The sequence below is a fragment of the Neophocaena asiaeorientalis genome, unplaced genomic scaffold (assembly GCF_003031525.2).
Source record: "Neophocaena asiaeorientalis asiaeorientalis breed wild unplaced genomic scaffold, Neophocaena_asiaeorientalis_V1.1 scaffold191, whole genome shotgun sequence".
Taxonomy (NCBI): domain Eukaryota; kingdom Metazoa; phylum Chordata; class Mammalia; order Artiodactyla; family Phocoenidae; genus Neophocaena; species Neophocaena asiaeorientalis.
In genome coordinates this window covers 1-20,448 of record NW_020175105.1, presented here as the reverse complement: position 1 = coordinate 20,448, position 20,448 = coordinate 1, and the positions used below count along the sequence as shown (strand labels likewise).

Sequence of the window (20,448 nt, the reverse complement as noted above, 5' to 3'; positions counted from 1 at the left end):
CACAGAGGAGCGCTAATTTTTATCAAGTGACAAAAGTCAAACTAATATTGCGGAAATAAATTTGTGTCCTGCATGGAGCAGAGAACATTTGAACCAGCATGATTATAAGTTGTGTGTGTGTGTGTGTGTGTGTGTGTGTGCGCGCGCGCGCGCACGCGTGTGTGTGTGTGTTGAGAGACAGAGCAAGAGGACAGAAGTCTGACTTTGAATTCCCTGAAGCCTGAGAGGCATGAGCTTAAATAAGGTGGGAAGGTAACTCACAGAATGCTTTTTTTGTTTGTTTCCTTGGGCATAAATTTATTTATTTATTTTTGGCTGCATTGGGTCTTCGTTGCTGTGCACAGGTTTTCTCTAGTTGCGGCGAGCGGGGTCTACTCTTCGTTGCTGTGTGCGGGCTTCTCATTGCGGTGGCTTCTCTTGTTGTGGAGCATGGGCTCTAGGTGCGTGGGCTTCAGTAGTTGTGGCACGTGGGCTCAGTAGTTGTGGTTCACGGGCTCTGGAGCTCAGGCTCAGTTGTTATGGTGCATGAGCTTAGTTGCTCCGTGGCATGTGGGATCCTCCGGGACCAGGGCTCGAACCTGTGGCCCCTGGGTTGGCAGGCGGATTCTTAACCACTACACCACCAGGGAAGTCCGAGTCTTGGCATTCTGATACAGCCTTTTGATGCCTTCTTCCTATTCTGTTGAATATACTTACAATTCCATTTGGAAAAACCATAATGACAAAGGTCCGTAGATACCCTGTGTAAAGCAAGGAATGGCAGAAAACGTTATGGCTTCTGAATAAATGTTAGCATGATGTACAGCCAGCTTCTGGTTAGGATGAGATGGAGAAAAGCCCAGGGTAGCCTTTCTTCCCTGCTGATGACATACAACTAAAAGAGTTGGACAAAATATAAAAAGCTGCTACCTGAGTATGATGAAAAGTAAACAAAAGGAGGCAGATTGTGGAGGGAAGTAAGAGACTGGAAATGTGGCCCATGCGGGGGTGAGTTTACTGTTTTTCTTTTCTCTCAAAGCTTGAGCTGAGGCTTGAGCTGCAGTGACAGAGCCGCAAGGTGGTGACAGCACGGTGGGTGACTAAAATTATGAGAGAAACTCCACCGTTCTAGAAAGAACCAGAACAAAATAGTCCTGTTGGCCAGAGAGTGTAGGAGGAAGGCTTGAGAAGGCCGGACAGGAGAGCAGACGCCCTGACCTCATGTGTGTGACCTGCTGCCGGCTTGCCTCATAGCTTCTCTTTCACAGAGATGGACCCACGGCAGCACAGCAGCGGCTCTGAGATTTTGACGAAGATTTAGCCACAGCTCGGGTCTTAGACTGTCCACTGAGGGGCACATGGGCAGAACATGCCTATTGTAAAGGCTCTGAAAATGGAACTGAGATTGTTACCACCTCCCATAGAAAAGGAGGGGCATTTACGGTCTGAACATTTCCGGTTGATTGTGTGATGAAACAAACAAAAGCACCCAGAGTCTCCCAATATAATATTCAGTATGTCTAGGATACAGTTCAAAATTAGTCGACATACCAAGACCTGGGCAAATGTGACCAATTTGCAAGGGGAAAGAGAACCAGCAGATGCCAACCCACTCCATCAGGACACAGATGTTGGATTATCACACAGAGACTCTGAAGGCAGGTAGTGTAAGTAGGCTTCACATGGTAAAGGTAAGTACAGCTAAAATGAATGAAAAGATATGATCTCTCAGCCAAGACAGAGAAACTATAGAAAATAACCAGATGAAAATTTGAGAAATGAAAATACAACATCTGAAAAAAATTCATTATATGGGCTTAATAATAGGACAATGACAAGAGAAAAGAATTAGTGAAACTGAAGATCAGTAGAAATTATCCAATCTGAAGAAGTGGGAAAAAATGGAAACAATTTTGAAAAAAATGAAACAGCTTCAGAAACCTATGGGACATATATGAAAAGGTCTAACGTTCTCATCCTTGTAGTCTCAGAAGCAAATAAGAGATAAATGCAGAAAAATAATTTATTTGAAGAAATAATAGCTGAAAACATCCCAAATTTTGTTAAAAAAGTAAATTTATAGAGTCAAGAAACTGAGGAAATCAGAAACAAGATAAAGTCAAGGAAAACTATATCCAGACACATCATAAATTTCACAAAACCAAAGATGAGGAAGTCTTGAAAGCAGCTAGAGGAACAAAACACACACATTAATATGGGAGAATAATGATACAAATGACTGCAGATTTCTTATCGAAAACCAAGGAGACCAGAAGAGAAGGGAACTACACTGTAAAGCACTGAAATAAAGGAAATGCCAATGCTGATCCAGTAAAAATATCCTTTAAGAATGAGGATGAGGGACTTCCCTGGTGGCGCAGTGCTTAAGACTCCATGCTCCCGATTCAGGGGGCCCAGGTTCAATCCCTGGTCAGGGAACTAGATCCCACATGCATGCTGCAACTAAGAGCTCACATGCCGCAACTAAGAGCTCACATTCCACAACTAAGGAGCCAGTGTGCTGCAACTAAGGAGCCCACCTGCCACAACCAAGACCCAGTGCAACCAAATTAAAAAAAAAACAAAAAGAGAATGAGGGTGAAATGAAGTCATTCTTAGATGAAGGGAAACCAAGGGACTTCTTTGTCAACAGATCTGCTAAAGGAAGTTCTTCAGGGCTAAGGGAAATGACACCAAAATGAAACTTGGAACTTCAGGAAAGAAGAAAGAACAACAGATAAGGCAAATATCTATAACTATGAGACAATTTTCTTAAGTTCTTTAAAATAGGTATGACTGTTGAAAAGAAAAATTATAACATTAGCTGATGGGGTTTTAATATATGTAGATGGACAATTCTTAAGGAAAGGTCAATGGGTGAAGTTAAAGGGATCTCTTGGTAAAATATTAGCTCTAAATTGACTTTGAAAGGTTAGTTATGTGTATTAAGATTGCCAGAGCAACCACTAAAAAAATAGAGACAAAGTATATACAGACGGAACACACCTCAACATAATAAAGCCATATGTGACAAACTCAGAGCTAACGTCATACTCAACAGTGAAAAGCTGAGCACTTTCCTCTAAGATCAGGATCTAGACAAAGATGCCTACTCTCACCACTTTTGTTCAATGTAGTATTGGTAGTCCCAGCCACAGCAATCAGAGAAGAAAAAGAAGTAAAAGGTATCCAAATGGGAGAAAAAGAAATAAAACTGTCACTATTTGCAGATGACATGATACCATATACAGAGAACCATAAAGACTCTACCAAAAAACTATTACAACAAATAAATGAGTTCAGTAAAGTTGCAGGATACAAAATTAATACATAAAAATCTGCTGCATTTCTATACACTAATAACAAATTATCAGAAACAGAAATAAAGAAAACAACTCCATTTACAATTGCACCAGAAAGAATAAAATGCCTAGGAATAAATTTAACTAAGGAGATGAAAGAACTATACTCTGTCCTAGTCAACACTGTACTAGAATTCCTGACAGTAAATTAACACAAGAATCAGAGAGAGAAGGGGAGGGAAGAGTGGGGGTGAGGAGGGGAAGAGAGGGAAAGAAGAAAGAAGCAAGCAAATTGGAGAGGAAGAAATAAAAAACTGTATTCACAGACAACATGATGATTTATGTAGAGAATCATCAAAAAATCTACTAGAACTAATAAGTGAAGTTAGTAAGTTCAACTGTATATATATAATTTTTAGATGCTAGTAATAAGAAATTGGAAAAATAAAATTTAAAAACAGTCTTATTCACAACAGCAGTGAAAAACATGCTAAAAGCAAAAAAAAACCCCAAAAGACCACTAATGAAAGAAATAACAGAAGACCTAAAAAAGTGGACAGATCTTCCAAGTTTGTGTATTAGAGGCACCAATATTGGTAAGATGGCAATTCTTCCTAACCAGTCTATTGATTCAACACAATCCCAGTCAAAATCTCAGCGTGATTGTTTGTAGAAATCTACAAGCTCTTTCTAAAATAGCCAAAACAGTTTTGAAAAGAAGAACAAATTTGGAGGACTCACACTGATTTGAAAGCTTACTATGAAGTTACAGTAATGAGGGAATGTGATGTCGATTAAATTAATGAAACATAATAAGAAGTCCAGAAATAGTCCCACACTAATTAACTTTTGACAAAGGAGAAAAAGCAAGTTGATGGTGCTGGAAGAGTTGGACATTCGTATGCAAAAATAAACCTTGACTCACAGCTCACACCTTACAAAAGTTAACTCAAAATGCGTTAAATGTAAAAAGTATGATCTAAATATAAAGCTTAAAACTGTAAAACTTCTAGAAGAAAAAATAAGAGAAAGTTTTTATGACTTTGAGTTGGGAAAAGATTTCTTAGACACAATACCCAAAATGTGATCCAGAAAAAGAAAAGAATGGATAATTTGGACTTCATCTAAATTTAAAACTTCTGCTTGGAAAAAGCCATTGAAGAGAATGAAAAGACAATTCACAGGCTGGGAGACAGGATTGCAAACCAAATACTTGACAAAGGATTTATACCCACAATTTATAAACACGCAAATTTCAGTGGTAAGAAAACAGCCAATCCAATAAAAAGTGAGCAAATGATTTGAAAGCCACCTCATCAAAGAAGATATATACATGTCAAAAAAGCACATGAAAAAATGCTCATCATTAGTATCCATTAGTGAAATGTAGACATACCCATTAGAACAGCAAGCAAACAAAACCTGACATGTGAAATGGCGGCAGCAATGGAAAGCAAGCAGAACTCTTACACGGGGCTGGAGAGAACGTAACGGTGGTACAGCCATTTTTGGAAAACCATTTGCCAATTTCTTTTTTTCTTTTTTTTTTAAAAATTGAAATATAGTTGATTTACAATGTTGCATTAGTTTCAGGTGTACAACACAGTCATTCAATCTTTTTATAGCTTATACTCCATTTAAAGTCATTACATATAAAATATTGGTTATATTCCCAGTGCTGTGCATTATATCCTTGTATCTTATTTATTTTATACCTCGTAGTTTGCACTTCTTAATCCCCTTCCCCTATCTTGCCCCTCCCCCCAGCCCTCTCCCCTTTGGTAACCGCTAGTTTGCTCTTTTGTATCAATGAGTCTGTTTCTGTTTTGTTATAGTCACTCACTCGTTTTATTATTTAGATTCCACATATAAGTGAAAACATACAATAATTGTCTTTCTCTGCCTGACTTACTTCACTAGGGTATGACATTTGACAATTTCTTATGAAGTTAAACATAACACGTATGAGACAGCAATTCCACCTCTATGCATCAATATTTACCTAAGAGAAGTTTAAACTTATGTTCACAATAAAACCTGTCTGAGAATGTCTACGGCAACTTTATTCATTGTCACCAAAACTGGAATTGGATGAAGGAATAGCTAGTTGTGATGTATCCATACGGTGGAATGTTACTCAGCAATAAGAAGGAACACATTCATTATACCTGCCAGGAAGCTCAAATGTATCAATTGTGCTAAGTGAAAGTAGCCATATTCAAAAGGCTACTACTGTGATTGACTACAAAGAGACGGCAAGAGAGAAGGTCCAGAATAGGCAAAAGTAGAGAGCAAGTAGGTCAGTGATTGCCTAGGGTTGAGGTGGGGTTCGGGGGAGTGACCGCTGAGTGCAATAGGGTTTCTTTGGGTGCTGATTGAAAGTGTTCTAATGTTGATTGCGGTCATGGTTGTGCGACTCTGTGAATATGCTAAAAACCACTGAATTGTACACTTTAAATGAGTAAATTGGGTAGTATGTGTATCTCAATAAAGCTGAATAGAAACTTAAAAAATGAGAATGAGAAAAGTGAATTTGAATTACTTAAAAACTCTACCTGCCACAATTAGCATTTTCTGAACTAGATTATGGCTGGGGTGGGGTCAGTCCTCACATCAGTATGTGGAAGTTTAATTCCAGTCCAACCAGTCAGTCCAGCAGGAAAATTCATTGACCAAGCAGACCGTATCAGCACTCAAAAACAAGGTACTCACAGGGTTGCCAGGTAAAATAAAGGATGCTCAGTGAAATTTGAGTTTCAGGTAAACAGCAAACAATTTTTTAGTATATGTCCCAGATATTGTATGGGACGTAACTGTACTAAAAGATTATTCGTAGTTTATGTAAAATTAAAATTTAACTGGGAATCTTGTGTTTCTACTTGCTAAGTCCTGCATCCCTGGGTACATTCACTATTTCAAATCCTACCATCTTAGAAAAGGCACTGGTGATCTGATATTCACCACGTATGTGTCTTTTTAATGTTGCATTGTGATATCCAGATGGAATTTAAGGAAGTGATTTGCATTTTCTTTATTTCTTATGTATCAGATACATTTTGCTTCTAAAATGAAGTAACCTGAAGGGATAATATTTGATGAGTATATTTTATATTTCTTTGATTAAAATGAAAGCTCAATAAATCTGCAGAATGGCTGTTATGAATACAACTTGTTAGTGCATTTATGACATTGCTGGTCATTCTGCTTTTGTTTTTGATTGAATTGGGCTTATTTATCACATGACTTGTTGAAGTATGGGGATCCATATGTCTCCTTAGCTAATAAATACAGTACACATAATATTTCCATGTCTAAATCAATTGCTCCAGATTTCAATTTTTTATTGTAATATCAGTTCCAGAAATTTTGTGAAACCACACAGAGTAAGAATGGTTTTCTCAAAGTGACAAAATTTCAGTGGTAGTGAAAGCTGAAAGTCATCCTTTTCTTATCAGTTTCCTGGTATGAATTTTACCTTATTTGTAAGTTGCCCGGTAATAGTTTCCCAACAACATTAAAATCTAAATGGTGTTTTGAATTGTGTGATTTTTTAATTTTAAAAATTATTTTATAATTTCAGGAGCCTCTGTTCTTGAAGCTGGGACCTCAGAAAGTTACAAAAATAATAAAGCAAAACTCTACTGGCATGGGATTGGGTTCTTAAATTATGAAATGCCTCCAGATATCATTCTCCAGGTAAAAGCTAGATTTAAAATAACCTGTTTATATTTTAGGATTCTGTTCCTATCACTTACCAGGAAAAATTTTAATGTCTGAAATGGCAACAACTCTGAACTTGTCAGGGAAACTGAAACTGTACTCTTGCATTTTTACAGTCATCAAAGTACGTGAAATATTTCCTACTTATGGGAAATGAACTACGATTAATTAATTAATTAATAATTATTTATTATTCTAAGATCAGTGAACTACAGTAGGTACTTCTCAAATAAAACATACACATTCCATATCTTTTCTTTAACTTGATTCCGTGGTCTTCCTTTTCCACTGAAAACTTCAGTCACTCAACAAACACTTGTTGAAGATGCATGACCCCTAAGCGCAAGTACTGTGCTATGTGCTGTTCAGGCCAACACATTCTTATAAAGTCCAATTATAATAGGAGAAATTTCCAAGTAAGATTTTCACTGTCATTTCAGTTCAATTCAAAAGGCATTAGACACCAACTGACAGTGCAGTTCTTCTTAACTATAACTACACACCTGGATTTATTTCCAGTTTAGAAATACCTTCAGTGGCAAATATATAGATCTCACTCCAGAGTACAGTCTAGATCTAGAAAATGGTAGACATCATCTTTCTTCCTTACCACCAGTATAGCCAGCTTCGCTATCACCACCATTATCATCACCACTACTACCGTCACCACCTCCATCACCATCATCACCTGCCATCATTGTCACCACAGTGACTGCCACCACCCTCTTCATTACCACCACCGGCACTGTCTTCACCAGTGCCTTCACCACTCATACCAACTAGCTGCCTGTAGCAACTTACAGTCCAGTTAGAGCAATAAAAGAAAACATACTCACACAATAAAAGGCTCTGATTGACATCAGCACAACCAAAACTATGGGTATCATGGAAGCTTTCCTGTTTGATACATCCCACGCAGTGCCTTCATATTATAGGCATAAGCAAGTTCTTCGGTCAATAGTGATTAGCTGGCCAACATTGTAGGAGTGGATTTATATAAGCAGGTAAAAGATTAATGCAGTGTTGTCTTTCCAGCCGGATGTCCACCCTGGGATGTGCTGGGCCTTTCCAGGTTCCCAGGGTCATGCCCTAATCAAGCTTGCCAGGAAGATCATACCAACTGCTGTCACCATGGAACACATCTCAGAGAAGGTGTCTCCCTCAGGAAACATCTCCAGCGCACCCAAGGAATTTTCTGTCTATGTGAGAAGCTGTCTAAATCTTCATTCAGAAGGGGTTATAGTAGATGATTGGTTAGGAATTGGGAGCTGGGATCTCATCTGAACTGTGCAGCTAACCATTTGTATCACTGTAAGAAAATCACTTGCTTCCTGGATCTCTGTTTTGTCATCTACAAAGTAAAAGGGTTGGACCAGATGATTACTATTACTTAATTCTATTGTTTACTTTTATCAAAGTTATACGAGTATAATTTAAAAAGAAACATTTCGATGTTTATAAGGAAACATGATTTCCCCTTGTCCCACTTCTCCCACCCCAATTTTTACTCTCTGGAAGCTTCCACTTGCAACAGTCTTAGCTGCTTATGTCATTACTGACTTCATGTTTGCTTTTACTGTTATTCCTTGATTTTTCAGTTTTGATTATTATCTACTGACTTCCTCTAATGGAAAATGGAGATTAGTTCTCTTCCATGCCTCTCCCATTCTCCCAAAATGTTTATGTCTTAACTTAAAAAAAAACCAAACAGGTTTATTGAGATATAATTCGCACTCTGGTGATTCAGTCATGTAAAGTGTACACTTAGTGGCTTTTGGTATATTCACAGAGTTGTGTAACCATCAACATGATCAATTTTAGAATATTTTTACTATTCTCCAAAGAAAGCCCGCACCCCTTAGCTGTCACTTCCCATCCCCCACCTCACTCCCCCAGCCGCTGACAACCACTAATCTACTTTGTACCTGTAGCTTTCCCTATTTTGGATATTTTGTATAAAATGGAATCATATAATATGTGGTCTTTTGTTTTTTTTAATTAATTAATTTTTGGCTGCTTTGGGTCTCCGTTGCTGTGTGCAGGCTTTCTCTAGTTGCAGTGAGTGGTGGCTTCTCTTTGTTGCAGACCGTGGGCTCTAGGCACACAGACCTCAGTAGTTGTGGCTTGCGGGCTCTAGAGTGCAGCCTCAGTAGTTGTGGCGCACAGGCCCAGTTGCTCCGTGGCATGTGGGATCTTCCCAGACCAGGGCTCGAACCTGTGTCCCCTGCACTGGCAGGCAGATTCCTAACCACTGCGCCACCAGGGAAGTACTGGTCTTTTGTGAATGGCTTCTTTCACTCAGCATGTTTCCAAGGTTCATGTATGTTATAATGTGTCAGTACTTCATATTTTTAATTGCTGGATAATATTTTCTTATATGGATAGACCCCTTTTATTGATCTGTTCATCAGTTGCTGGACATTTGAATGGCTCCCACCCATTTGACTATTATGAATAAATCTGCTGTGAGGAGCTGTGTACAAGGTTTTCTGTGGACCTCAGGCTTCATTTCTCTTGGGTCTGTGCCACAGAGCGGAATTGCTAGATCACATGATGAATCCGTGTTTCATGTGTGAGACACTGCCAGATGGCTTATCTCAGTTTCAATCCATAGCCAACATTTTCACTGTGACTCTGTGAACAATATTGTTTTAGTTGAGTCATACAATGCACTGGAATACTATTTTCTTTACATGAAAATTTTGATGTTCTTGAGGATAATTGCCTCATTTTAATTTAATTTGCTTAGTTATCTATATTTCTATCATGAAAACATTTCCAACCTCTTCTTCAGATGTGTAAATATCCTCCCACTCTGCCCATTCATGTCAGATACTTTATAAATAATTTCTTTTTTATTTTTTAAAGATATCCTCTGGAGCACTGCTCATCTGCTCCAACCTGGTTGCTGGCCAGGCCTAATGCACAATTGTTGTCAGGGGGTTTCATGTCCACATCCTGGGGATTTGACTTATCTAATCTATTTTTTTTAACATCTTTATTGGAGTATAATTGCTTTACAGTGGTGTGTTAGTTTCTGCTTTATAACAAAGCGAATCAGTTATACATATACCTATGTCCCCATATCTCTTCCCTCTTGCGTCTACCCCCCTCCTACCCTCCCTATCCCACCCCTCAAGGTGGTCACAAAGCACCGAGCTGATCTCCCTGTGCTATGAGACTGCTTCCCACTAGCTATCTATTTTACATTTGGTAGTGTGTATGTGTCCATGCCACTCTCTCACTTTGCTCCAACTTACCCTTCCCCCTCCCCATATCCTCAAGTCCATTCTCTAGCATGTCTGTGTCTTTATTCCTGTCTTGCCCCTAGGTTCTTCATGACCATCTTTAAAAAATTGTTTGTAGATTTTTTGATGATGGACATTCTGACTGGTGTGAGGTGATACCTCATTGTAGTTTTGTCTAATCTATTATTTTAAAAATCTTTTCTATCTTATTTTTCTTCTTTGTTTTCTGTTCCACCTTCTGGAATATTTTATCAATTTATATTTTAAACCCTATGCTAAATTTTTCATTTCTGCTGTCATGATTATTCTAAGACTCTTTTTCTATAAATACTCCTTTTTCTAGAGTGTATATGTTTTCCTATATTACTGGATGCAATTACAGTTTTGTTCCATGTTTTTAGCTCCCTCACATCTTTACTCCCAAGTACCCCCTTTCCTATTTGTTAACAGGGGCTCCATGTTTCTTGTTAGTTGCTTTCCACATGTGTCTGGTGGCTGGCTTTTGCTGCACACATGAGAGGCAAGTCAACAGTGAGCTTCACGGCTAGATGGTCTGGTTGGAGACTGCAGAGTGTGGTATCCAGAAGTTTGACCCCAGGAATCCTGCAACCTTGTGCCCAGGGGGTTTCAGCTTGGCCAATGTGCTGGGTGTGGAGGTGCACAGCCCACCATTCATGCAGAGGTTATACCTTCATCTCTTAGTTTTGCAGGGTGCTCCTGAGGTTAACATTCCTAGAGCTGGGAGGAAAAAGATAATCCTTTTCTGGACAAGGGCAGGGGTGATGACCAGGGTATAACTTCTTCTTAAAAAGACAGTTAGCCCACTCTCAGATGTGAGGACCCCTCAACCTCATGCTGGGCCCCATTGCACGGCCCCAGCTCTGGCCCCTTCTGGGCCCTTGCAGTAAACATCAGCACCAGCATGCTGTTGATTCCCCCTACAGCCAGGGTAGCGTGAGTTTTTTCCAGGCCACTATACCAGTCACCATTTGGCCACCTCCAGATGTTTTTCTCTCAGTGTCTGCTCCCATGTTTTCCTCAGAGGTTTATGCCTTACTTCAATCCCTTCGTGTTCCTATCCAAAGGAGGGCTCAGAGTTAAACAAGGGTGCTCAGCCTGCCTTGTGTGTCATTCAAACCATTAAATGCCATGGTCCTGGAGTTATAAAACACAGAGACTACTGTCCTTTGATGCAAGCCGGATGCCATCCACAGTCAGTGTCTGCAGACACCTATAGTTGAGCTATGTTGGATTTGAGCAGATCAAACCCTGTCTCACAAAAGTGTGCACAGTTGCTCATTATAGAGGGATTTTATGGATGAATCCTTCAGGCAAGAATCCTTTAGTAAGAAAAATTACTTCTCATTGTTTTTTTCTAATATTAGTGAATTTATGAACCAAGTGAAATTAAAAGAGAATGATAAAGAAGGTGGAAATAAAAGTAGCATGCCTCTCAACAGGCTAAAGGAACTATATGAGAATTCATATACATATAGGGCTTCCCTGGTGGCGCAGTGGTTGAGAGTCCGCCTGCCGATGCAGGGGACATGGGTTCGTGCCCCGGTCCGGGAAGATCCCACATGCCGCGGAGCGGCTGGGCCCGTGAGCCATGGCCACTGAGCCTGCATGTCCGGAGCCTGTGCTCCACAACAGGAGAGGACACCGCAGTGAGAGGCCCGCATACCACAAAAACAAAAAACAACAACAACAACAACAAAACACAAACACATGGAGGCTAAACAATACATTACTAAATAACCAAGAGATCACTGAAGAAATCAAAGAGGAAATCAAAATATACCTAGAGACAAATGACAATGAAAACATGATGATCCCAAACCTATGGGATGCAGCAAAAACCTTTCTAAGAGGGAAGTTTATAGCTATACAAGCTGATCTCAAGAAACAAAAAAAAATCTCAAATAAACAATCTAACCTTACACCTAAAGGAACCAGAGAAAGAAGAACAAACAAAATTCAAAGTTAGCAAAAGGAAATAAATCATAAAGATCAGAGCAGAAATAAATGAAATAGAAACAAAGAAAACAATAGCAAAGATCAATAAAACCAAAAGCTGGTTCTTTGAGAAGATAAGCAAAATTGATAAGCCATTAGCCAGACTCATCAAGAAAAAGAGGGAGAGGACTCAAATCAATAAAATTAGAAATGAAAAAGGAGAAGTTACAACAGACACCACAGAAATACAAAGCATTCTAAGAGACTACTACAAGCAACTCTATGCCAATAAAATGGACAACCTGGAAGAAATGGACAAATTCTTAGAAAGGTATAACCTCCAAGACTGAACCAGGAAGAAATAGAAAATATGAACAGACCAATCACAAGTAATGAAATTGAAACTGTGATTAAAAATCTTCCAACAAACCAAAGTCCAGGACCAGATGGCTTCACAGGTGAATTCTATCAAATGTACCAGAAATGGTACAGATGAACCAGTTTGCCAAGCAGAAATTGTGACACAGAAGTAGAGGAAAAACATATGGACACCAAGGGGGGAAAGCGTCAGTGGGGTGGGGGTGGTGGTATGATGAATTGGGCAATTGGGATTGACATGTATACACTGATGTGTATTAAATGGATGACTAATAAGAAAAAAAATATTTGATAGTGGAAAAAAATAAATAAAGGTTAGAGAAGGAAGGTCAAAAGCACAAGGGTAATTGCATACACAAATCAACAAAAGCTTACTTTTGTTGCATACACAAATCAACAAAAGCTAACACTCATCCTTCTCAAACTCTTCCAAAAAACTGCAGAGGAAGGAACACTCCCAAACTCATTCTATGAGGCCACCATCACCCTGATACCAAAACCAGACAAAGATACTACAAAAAAAGAAAATTACAGACCAATATCACTGATGAATATAGATGCAAAAATCCTCAACAAAATACTAGCAAACAGAATCCAACCACACATTAAAAAGATCATACACCATGATCAAGTGGAATTTATCCCAGAGATACAAGGAGTCTTCAATATATGCAATCAATGTGATACACCGTATTAACAAACTGAAGAATAAAAACCATACGATCATGTCAATAGATGCAGAAAAAGCTTTTGACAAATTCAACAACCATTTATAAAAAAAACTCTCCAGAAAGTGGGCATAGAGGGAAGGTACTTCAAGATAATAAAGGCCATATATGACAAACCCACAGCAACCGTCATTCTCAATGGTGAAAAACTGAAAGCATTTCCTCTAAGATCAGGAACAAGGCAAGGATGTCCCCTCTCACCAATATTATTCAACATAGTTTTGGTAGTCCTAGACACAGAAATCAGAGAAGAAAAAGAAATAAAAGGAATACAATTTGGAAAAGAAGAACTAAAACTGTCACTGTTTGCAGATGACATGATACCATACATAGAGAATCCTAAAGATGCCAACAGAAAACTACTAGAGCTAATCAATGAATTCGGCATTGCTGCAGGATACAAAATTAATGCACAGAAATCTCTTGCAGTTCTATATACTAATGATGAAAAATCTGAAAGAGAAATTAAGGAAACTCTCCAATTTACCATTGCAACAAAAAGAAAAAAACACCTAGGAATAAACCTACTTAAGGAGACAAAAGACCTGTATGCAGAAAACTATAAGACACTGATGAAAGAAATTAAAGATGATACCAAGAGATGGAGAGATATACCATGTTCTTGGGTTGGAAGAATCAATACTTATACAGATGGCCAAGAAGCACATGAAAAGCTGCTCAACATCACTGATTATTAGAGAAATGCAAATCAAAACTACAATGAGGTATCACCTCACACCAGTTAGAATGGGCAGCATCAGAAAATCTAGAAGCAACAGGTGCTGGAGAGGGTGTGAAGAAACAGCAACCCTCTTGCACTGTTGGTGGGAATGTAAATTGATACAGCCACTATGGAGAACAGTACGGAGGTTCCTTAAAGAATTAAAAATAGAATTACCATATGACCCAGCAATCCCACTACTGTGCATATAACCTGAGAAAACCATAATTCAAAAAGACACATGCACCCCAATGTTCATTGCAGCACTACTTACAATAGCCAGGTCATGGAATCAACCTAAATGCCCATCAACAGACAAATGGATAAAGAAGTGTGGTACATATATACAATGGAATATTACTCAGCCATAAAAAGGAATGAAAGTGGGTCATTTGTAGAGATGTGGATGGATCTGGAGACTGTCATACACCGTGAAGTAAGTCAGAAAGAGAAAAACACATATCATATATTAACGCATATATGTGGAACCTAGAAATGGTACAGATGAACCAGTTTGCCAAGCAGAAATTGTGACACAGAAGTAGAGGAAAAACATATGGACACCAAGGGGGGAAAGCGTCAGTGGGGTGGGGGTGGTGGTATGATGAATTGGGCAATTGGGATTGACATGTATACACTGATGTGTATTAAATGGATGACTAATAAGAAAAAAAATATTTGATAGTGGAAAAAAATAAATAAAGGTTAGAGAAGGAAGGTCAAAAGCACAAGGGTAATTGCATACACAAATCAACAAAAGCTTACTTTTTGGATGGAGCTATTTGTGTGATCAAAGTTTGGCAAACTGGTTAAGTTTCACGCATATTGGGTCAATATGGGGACTCATTTGGTGTTTATTTTATTCAAAGTATAGCAAATACATTTATGAGGCCAAAGTCAATTTTGGAATTTGCTCTGTCATCTCTCTTTCTCACCTCTTTGCTTATCTCTCTATCTGAATCCATTCGGCCCTTTGATTAGCCTGTTTCTTGCCTAAGGGCTCCCCCACCAGAGTTAAACACCTTTTGGGTTTATAGGGCAGTACTGGCAGCTAGCATAGCGCTGTGCCCCGGAGGACACCCAAAGATGTCTGGAGAATAGTTGCTACTTGAACAGACCCTTGCCTCCATTTACTGTAACTGAACACCCATTCATTACAACCTCTGTGTCTGTTGTTTTCTTTACAGGGAGTCTCGAAACAATGTGAAGGAGAAGAAATTTTCCTAGGTCAGTTTATATATAATAAAACAGGAACCACCGTTCAAACATTTGTGCTCCAGGTAATGAGACCCTTGGGAAAAGATAGGGTATCAGTGACTCCATCCCAGGGAGGGATTTGTTGGGATTGCTTGATGCAAAGTGGTGTGTGTGAGAATAATTATGACAAAAGTATGCGATAAGCAAAGCTTGTCTGAATTTAAATTCTTAGCTCCAATCATGTACATAAGTTTTAATGCAAAAAATAGGCAAATATATCATCCTTTTCTAACTTGTTAGATTCCCTTGATAAGATTAGGTGTGATGGTCACTATCATCTTCTTTCCGTAAAAGGGATGGGGATGATGATGGTACAAAATGAGATGGTTGGGGGCAGAGAGGAACTTGGAGAGAATAAATATTTAATACCAAATAATATAAGTAACACTTCTCACCCTAACTCAATGGGGAAAGAATACCAACTGGTAACTTAGAAACCCTTGAAAGTCATTAAGGCATATGAAATATATTTAATCATTTCTCGTTAGTCACAGGAAGTAATGAAGAGATGCAGAAGGCATCTCAAACCATGTAAAAACAAGTGTGTTACTACACTTCTTGGCCAATGGTGAGAAAATCTAAGCTGAAAGCAGTATATGTGTCAGAAATGAATGTACTTGTAGAGTTTCACATTCAGTTGTATACCCACATCCCTCCCTGGGGCAGCCAACAAGGAGCACCACGGACGCTGGACAAGGCAGTGAGAGGCCTCGAAGTATAGACCACCATGTTATCTCCCTCCCCTGTATTTGCCTTTTTACGAGCTCTTTACTTACAGTAGCTCATTACATCATCCATTAGACTGGTACTTGAAAGTACTTGACTTAGAAGGAAAGACAGTGTTTTAATTTTTTATTACATCAGCATGACTCAGGGTTCTTTGAGAAGGTTTATTTTATAAGACATTAATTTCAATCTTTTCTGTATTTTCAGCATGAAGTTTCTGAATTCTTATTATATATGAAACTTAAAATCCTTAGCAATTGGGGACACCCGAAGTATACTTGTTTATATAGATTCAGGGTTCATGGCACCCCAAGAGATGACACCTAGAAGAACTGGTGCAGAAGCCCATGATCACATGTCCAAAATATTCAAGTGATTCCCTTAGTTTACACCACACCTATAGGAATAAAAAATCAGAAGTGAGAAAGAAACCTCCAAGTGGTTGCTACCTGCCAGTAAAAAGTGAATGAATTTTACTAATAAAAAAATAAAAAAGTAAATTCAATCTCTCTGCATTACTGTGTTTTTAAAAATTTTTTAGCCACAGGGCATGTGGGATCTTAGCTCCCCAACCAGGGATCAAACCCACACCCCCTGCAGAGGAAGCTCAGAGTCTTAACCACTGGACCGCCAGGGAAGTCCCATGTTAGTGTAGCTTCTGAGGATGAATCATGTTGTTGAAGCACTGAAAAATGAGTTTGCATTTAGAAGAAGATAGTATTGTTCAACAGTCTTTCACATAATAGCATCTTTGCCTTCATTTATTATTCATCCATACCGGGAATGGATGTTTGCTGTTAAAACTGTTATTTAACACTGGTCTGGATACACTGTCAGCGCAATTAGAGAAGCTAATAAAATTAGAGGTAAAGATTAGTGAGGAAGTCCAACCATGACTAATTTGCAGATGACTTGATGAATTCCTTGAAATGCAATAAATTTGATTAAAAAATACATTACAAACACAGATGGAGACAAAATTATCATATATAAATCAAAATCATTCATAAATGCAAACCACAACCAGTAAGAGGATATAATTTACAAAAGCCACAGCAAAGATTTAAAAAAATCAAATGAAAGAATTAAACTGTATGAAGAGCCAATGAAAGAGAAGTGGATAATGAAAAAAAGACTTCAATAACTCATAACTCAATAACTTCAATAACTCATCTGTGGATGCAAAAACTTCATTGTCAAGAAGTCAGTTCTCTCTAAATTGATCTACAAACTCAATTTGATCTCAGTTAAAAGCCAGAAAAAAAGTACGGTATTTATGAGACAATTATGGAATATTAAGGAATTGTTTTTAAAAACAATATTTAGGTTATCATGGTATTATGATTTTGTTACAACAAAGAATTCTTATCACTTAGATTTATAATATATGTTTTAAAATTTACAAATGAAATGATATACCTGGGATATGTTTCAAAATAATATAGGAGGAAATGGGTGGGAGGATCAATGAAAAAGATTGGTCATGAAATGATCATTGCAGTCAGGTGTTGGTCCACAGGTTTCACTTAATACTATTCTGTCTACATGTATACATGTTTGACATTTTCAGTTTTAGAAAGGTTTAAAAAGATTAAAACACATATGCATAAGAAACCAAAGGGTTGTGTTTTCAACCAAACTGACTCTAAAGTTTCCATGGAAATATAAACTTAGTGAGAAGCTAGGAAACCCCTGAAATTAAGACAATCAACAAAGGGAAATAGCTCTAAGACTGTTATACTGTGATTTACAGTAAGAAATATACATTTGTTTTTCTCCCCAGTTTATGGTGCAGAGCTCCTAAAACCCTTGGAATTTCCTGAGCATAAGAGTGATCAAGGTGTCTTTGTTGTGTCAGTGAGGTGACTTTTGGGAAGGATAGGGGCTGGTTGCCAGGAGAACCAACCACTGATTAGAGGGTTGGAAATTTCAGTCTCAACCCTCGACATCTGGGGACAGGAGAGGAGCTGGATGCTGAATCAAATGCCAAAGGCCAGTGATTAAATCAAATCAATCACGCTTATGTAAGACACCTTCATGAAAATCCAAAAGGATGGGGTTTGGAGAGCTTCCGGTTTGGTGAACCCATGGAGATTAGGGAACAATGGCCAGCTCTGAGGCAGTAGGGAAGCTGTGAGCCCCTTCATCATGCCTTGCTCTATTCATTGCTTCCATTTGGCTGTTCCCGAGTTATATCCTTTTACAATAAACCAGTGAGTAAAATGTTTCTCTTGTAACTAGTAAGTAATGTAACTACTAATGATTCTCTTGAGTTCCATGAGTGGCTCTGGCAAAACATTCAAATCCAAGGAGGGGATCATGGTACCCCAATTTACAGCCAGTTGATCAGAAGCACAGATGACATCTGGACTGTGATTGTCATCTGAATGGGGGCTGGCAGTCTTGTGGGACCTGTGGGTTCTGATGCTATCTCCAGGTAGGTAGTGTCAGACTTGAATCATAGGACACCCAGCTGGTCTTGGAGAATTTCTTGGGGTGGGGGAAAAAGCCCCACACATTGGAATTGGTGTCCCAGAATTATTAATGACATAGATATAAATAATTTAAACTGTGTGACACTGGAACATTGACAGACCAATGGAACAAACAAAAAATTCTGTTTCTGATATTCAGAAATAGATTAATATCTATGTTGGAACATAGTATATATGATAAAGGTAGCATCTCAAAAGGGATGGGAAAAAACAAATGGCTTGGAACAATTATCTCCTCATTAAGAAAAGAACATTGCATCCATACTTCTCCGTTTGAAACATGATGAATTCCCAATATGGGAAAAGATTTACACGTGTAAAAAAAACATAAAAAACCATAAAAATATAACAAGAAAACTTGGGAAAACTCCTGTATGGCATTGGATAGAGAAGCACCTTTCTGAATATGACTCAGACTTCAGGAGTCACAAAAGAAAAAAAAGTTGTACTACATCAAAACGAAACACAGAGTGACTCAACAAACGTCTGTCTTCCCTCTCCTGGGTGGAGGAGTTGCCTCCTCAGAGCACGAGCCCCAAGCACTGTACCTGACACTTCTAACAGGCTCCACAGATGTCAATTTTTTAAAAATTATGAAATGTATTGAAGTATTTTTCCTTTAACATCTAAAAGATGACAAGAGTCTTTGAAGAATTGTTTAAGTAAAACCCACCCTTAAACTAGTATAATTCTCGAAAGAGATTCACTCATGCCACCTCTGCAGTATGCTTTCCCTCATTTTACAGTTTTCCCATGTAAAAGAAAAAAAAGTCAAATATTGCCCATCAGGACTGATGTAGAACCTCTGAGCTATGCCAGTATCTTTCCCCTTGGGTAATTTTTCCAACATTAACTGGTAACAATAGGACTGCAAATAGCCTTCCCCTGGGACTGCAGGGGGAAGCAGGCACCTGACAGACACTGGCAGACGCAGCTTTGGGTGACAGCTACTAAATGCATGATACTTACCTAGGTGGAGTTTACCATCTCTGCAGCTATAAAGAGGTTAGTTCCTTACTTCCAGCTCCACACCCTGACTGATGTTTTGTATGCTTCACTCATTGTATTTCCGTTTTCAAGATGAGGGCATTTCCTTGCACAATAAACAAACATAATGAATAACATCAACACTGCTCCCTGGATCTGATAATCATATACATTAGAAGACTATGTATTAGCTAGACAGACAACAATATGACTACACATTGCATTAGAAAACTCAGTACCACACAGGTTTCTAGAGAGCTCTGGTGACCTCATTCCTTGCCTTCAAAACGTTTGGAAGAAATGTAAGGAAGTAGTGTCAATATATTTAATTATCAATACTGAAATTATTGAATTATTATTTTTTCTAAGAAGCATGCAAAAAGTCCATTTTTATTGATTTATAATCATATTATAAATGATTATAAATACCATCTCTGAGAGATGGTATGGCACGGAGCAAACCACAGCAAAAAGGTCCAAAAGATTGAAGCAAGACACAGCCTCATTAGTGTAATGAAATTCAACTCAGTTCATTAAGTATGTATTGATTATCAACTAATACCTATAATTAGAGAGATATCAAAATATAAATTAGTTTACTTTGGTAAAATTGATCCAAATACATTTATAATCATTTCAAATGCTTTAAGCTTGCCAATTCTCCCTGTACCAAAGACTATTATCTAGTTTCTGGATCACCAATCTTTGCTACTCTTTCAAGAATGGGAACCAAGTAACAATAGCACTTGAGTCCTAATGACAGGCTTAGCCCGAATTATTAATTTGCCAAACCTATTTAAGAAAACTGCAAGAAAACATAAGATACCTATTATCTTTCAAGAAAAGATCATTTCAACTTAATTTTATATTTGTTGGGTCAAAATCCCCTATATCATTTGGGCCTTTGTGCAGAATGTATACTGACGTATCTTCTTAGGAAGTTTAAAAAAA

At 38.3% G+C, this 20,448-nt stretch overlaps 1 protein-coding gene across 1 annotated transcript in view; it reads left to right on the top strand.

Moving 5' to 3' along the window:
* SUN3 (Sad1 and UNC84 domain containing 3) overlaps positions 1–16,342 on the top strand; it is a 42,753-nt gene extending 26,411 nt beyond the window's left edge. Inside the window, exons 7-10 of the mRNA XM_024764362.1 lie at positions 6,862–6,977; positions 8,037–8,204; positions 15,220–15,312; positions 16,223–16,342. Of these exons, the coding sequence (XP_024620130.1) occupies positions 6,862–6,977; positions 8,037–8,204; positions 15,220–15,312; positions 16,223–16,342 (497 nt within the window). The remainder of the gene's footprint in view (positions 1–6,861; positions 6,978–8,036; positions 8,205–15,219; positions 15,313–16,222) is intronic.
* The last annotated feature ends 4,106 nt before the right edge of the window (positions 16,343–20,448 follow it).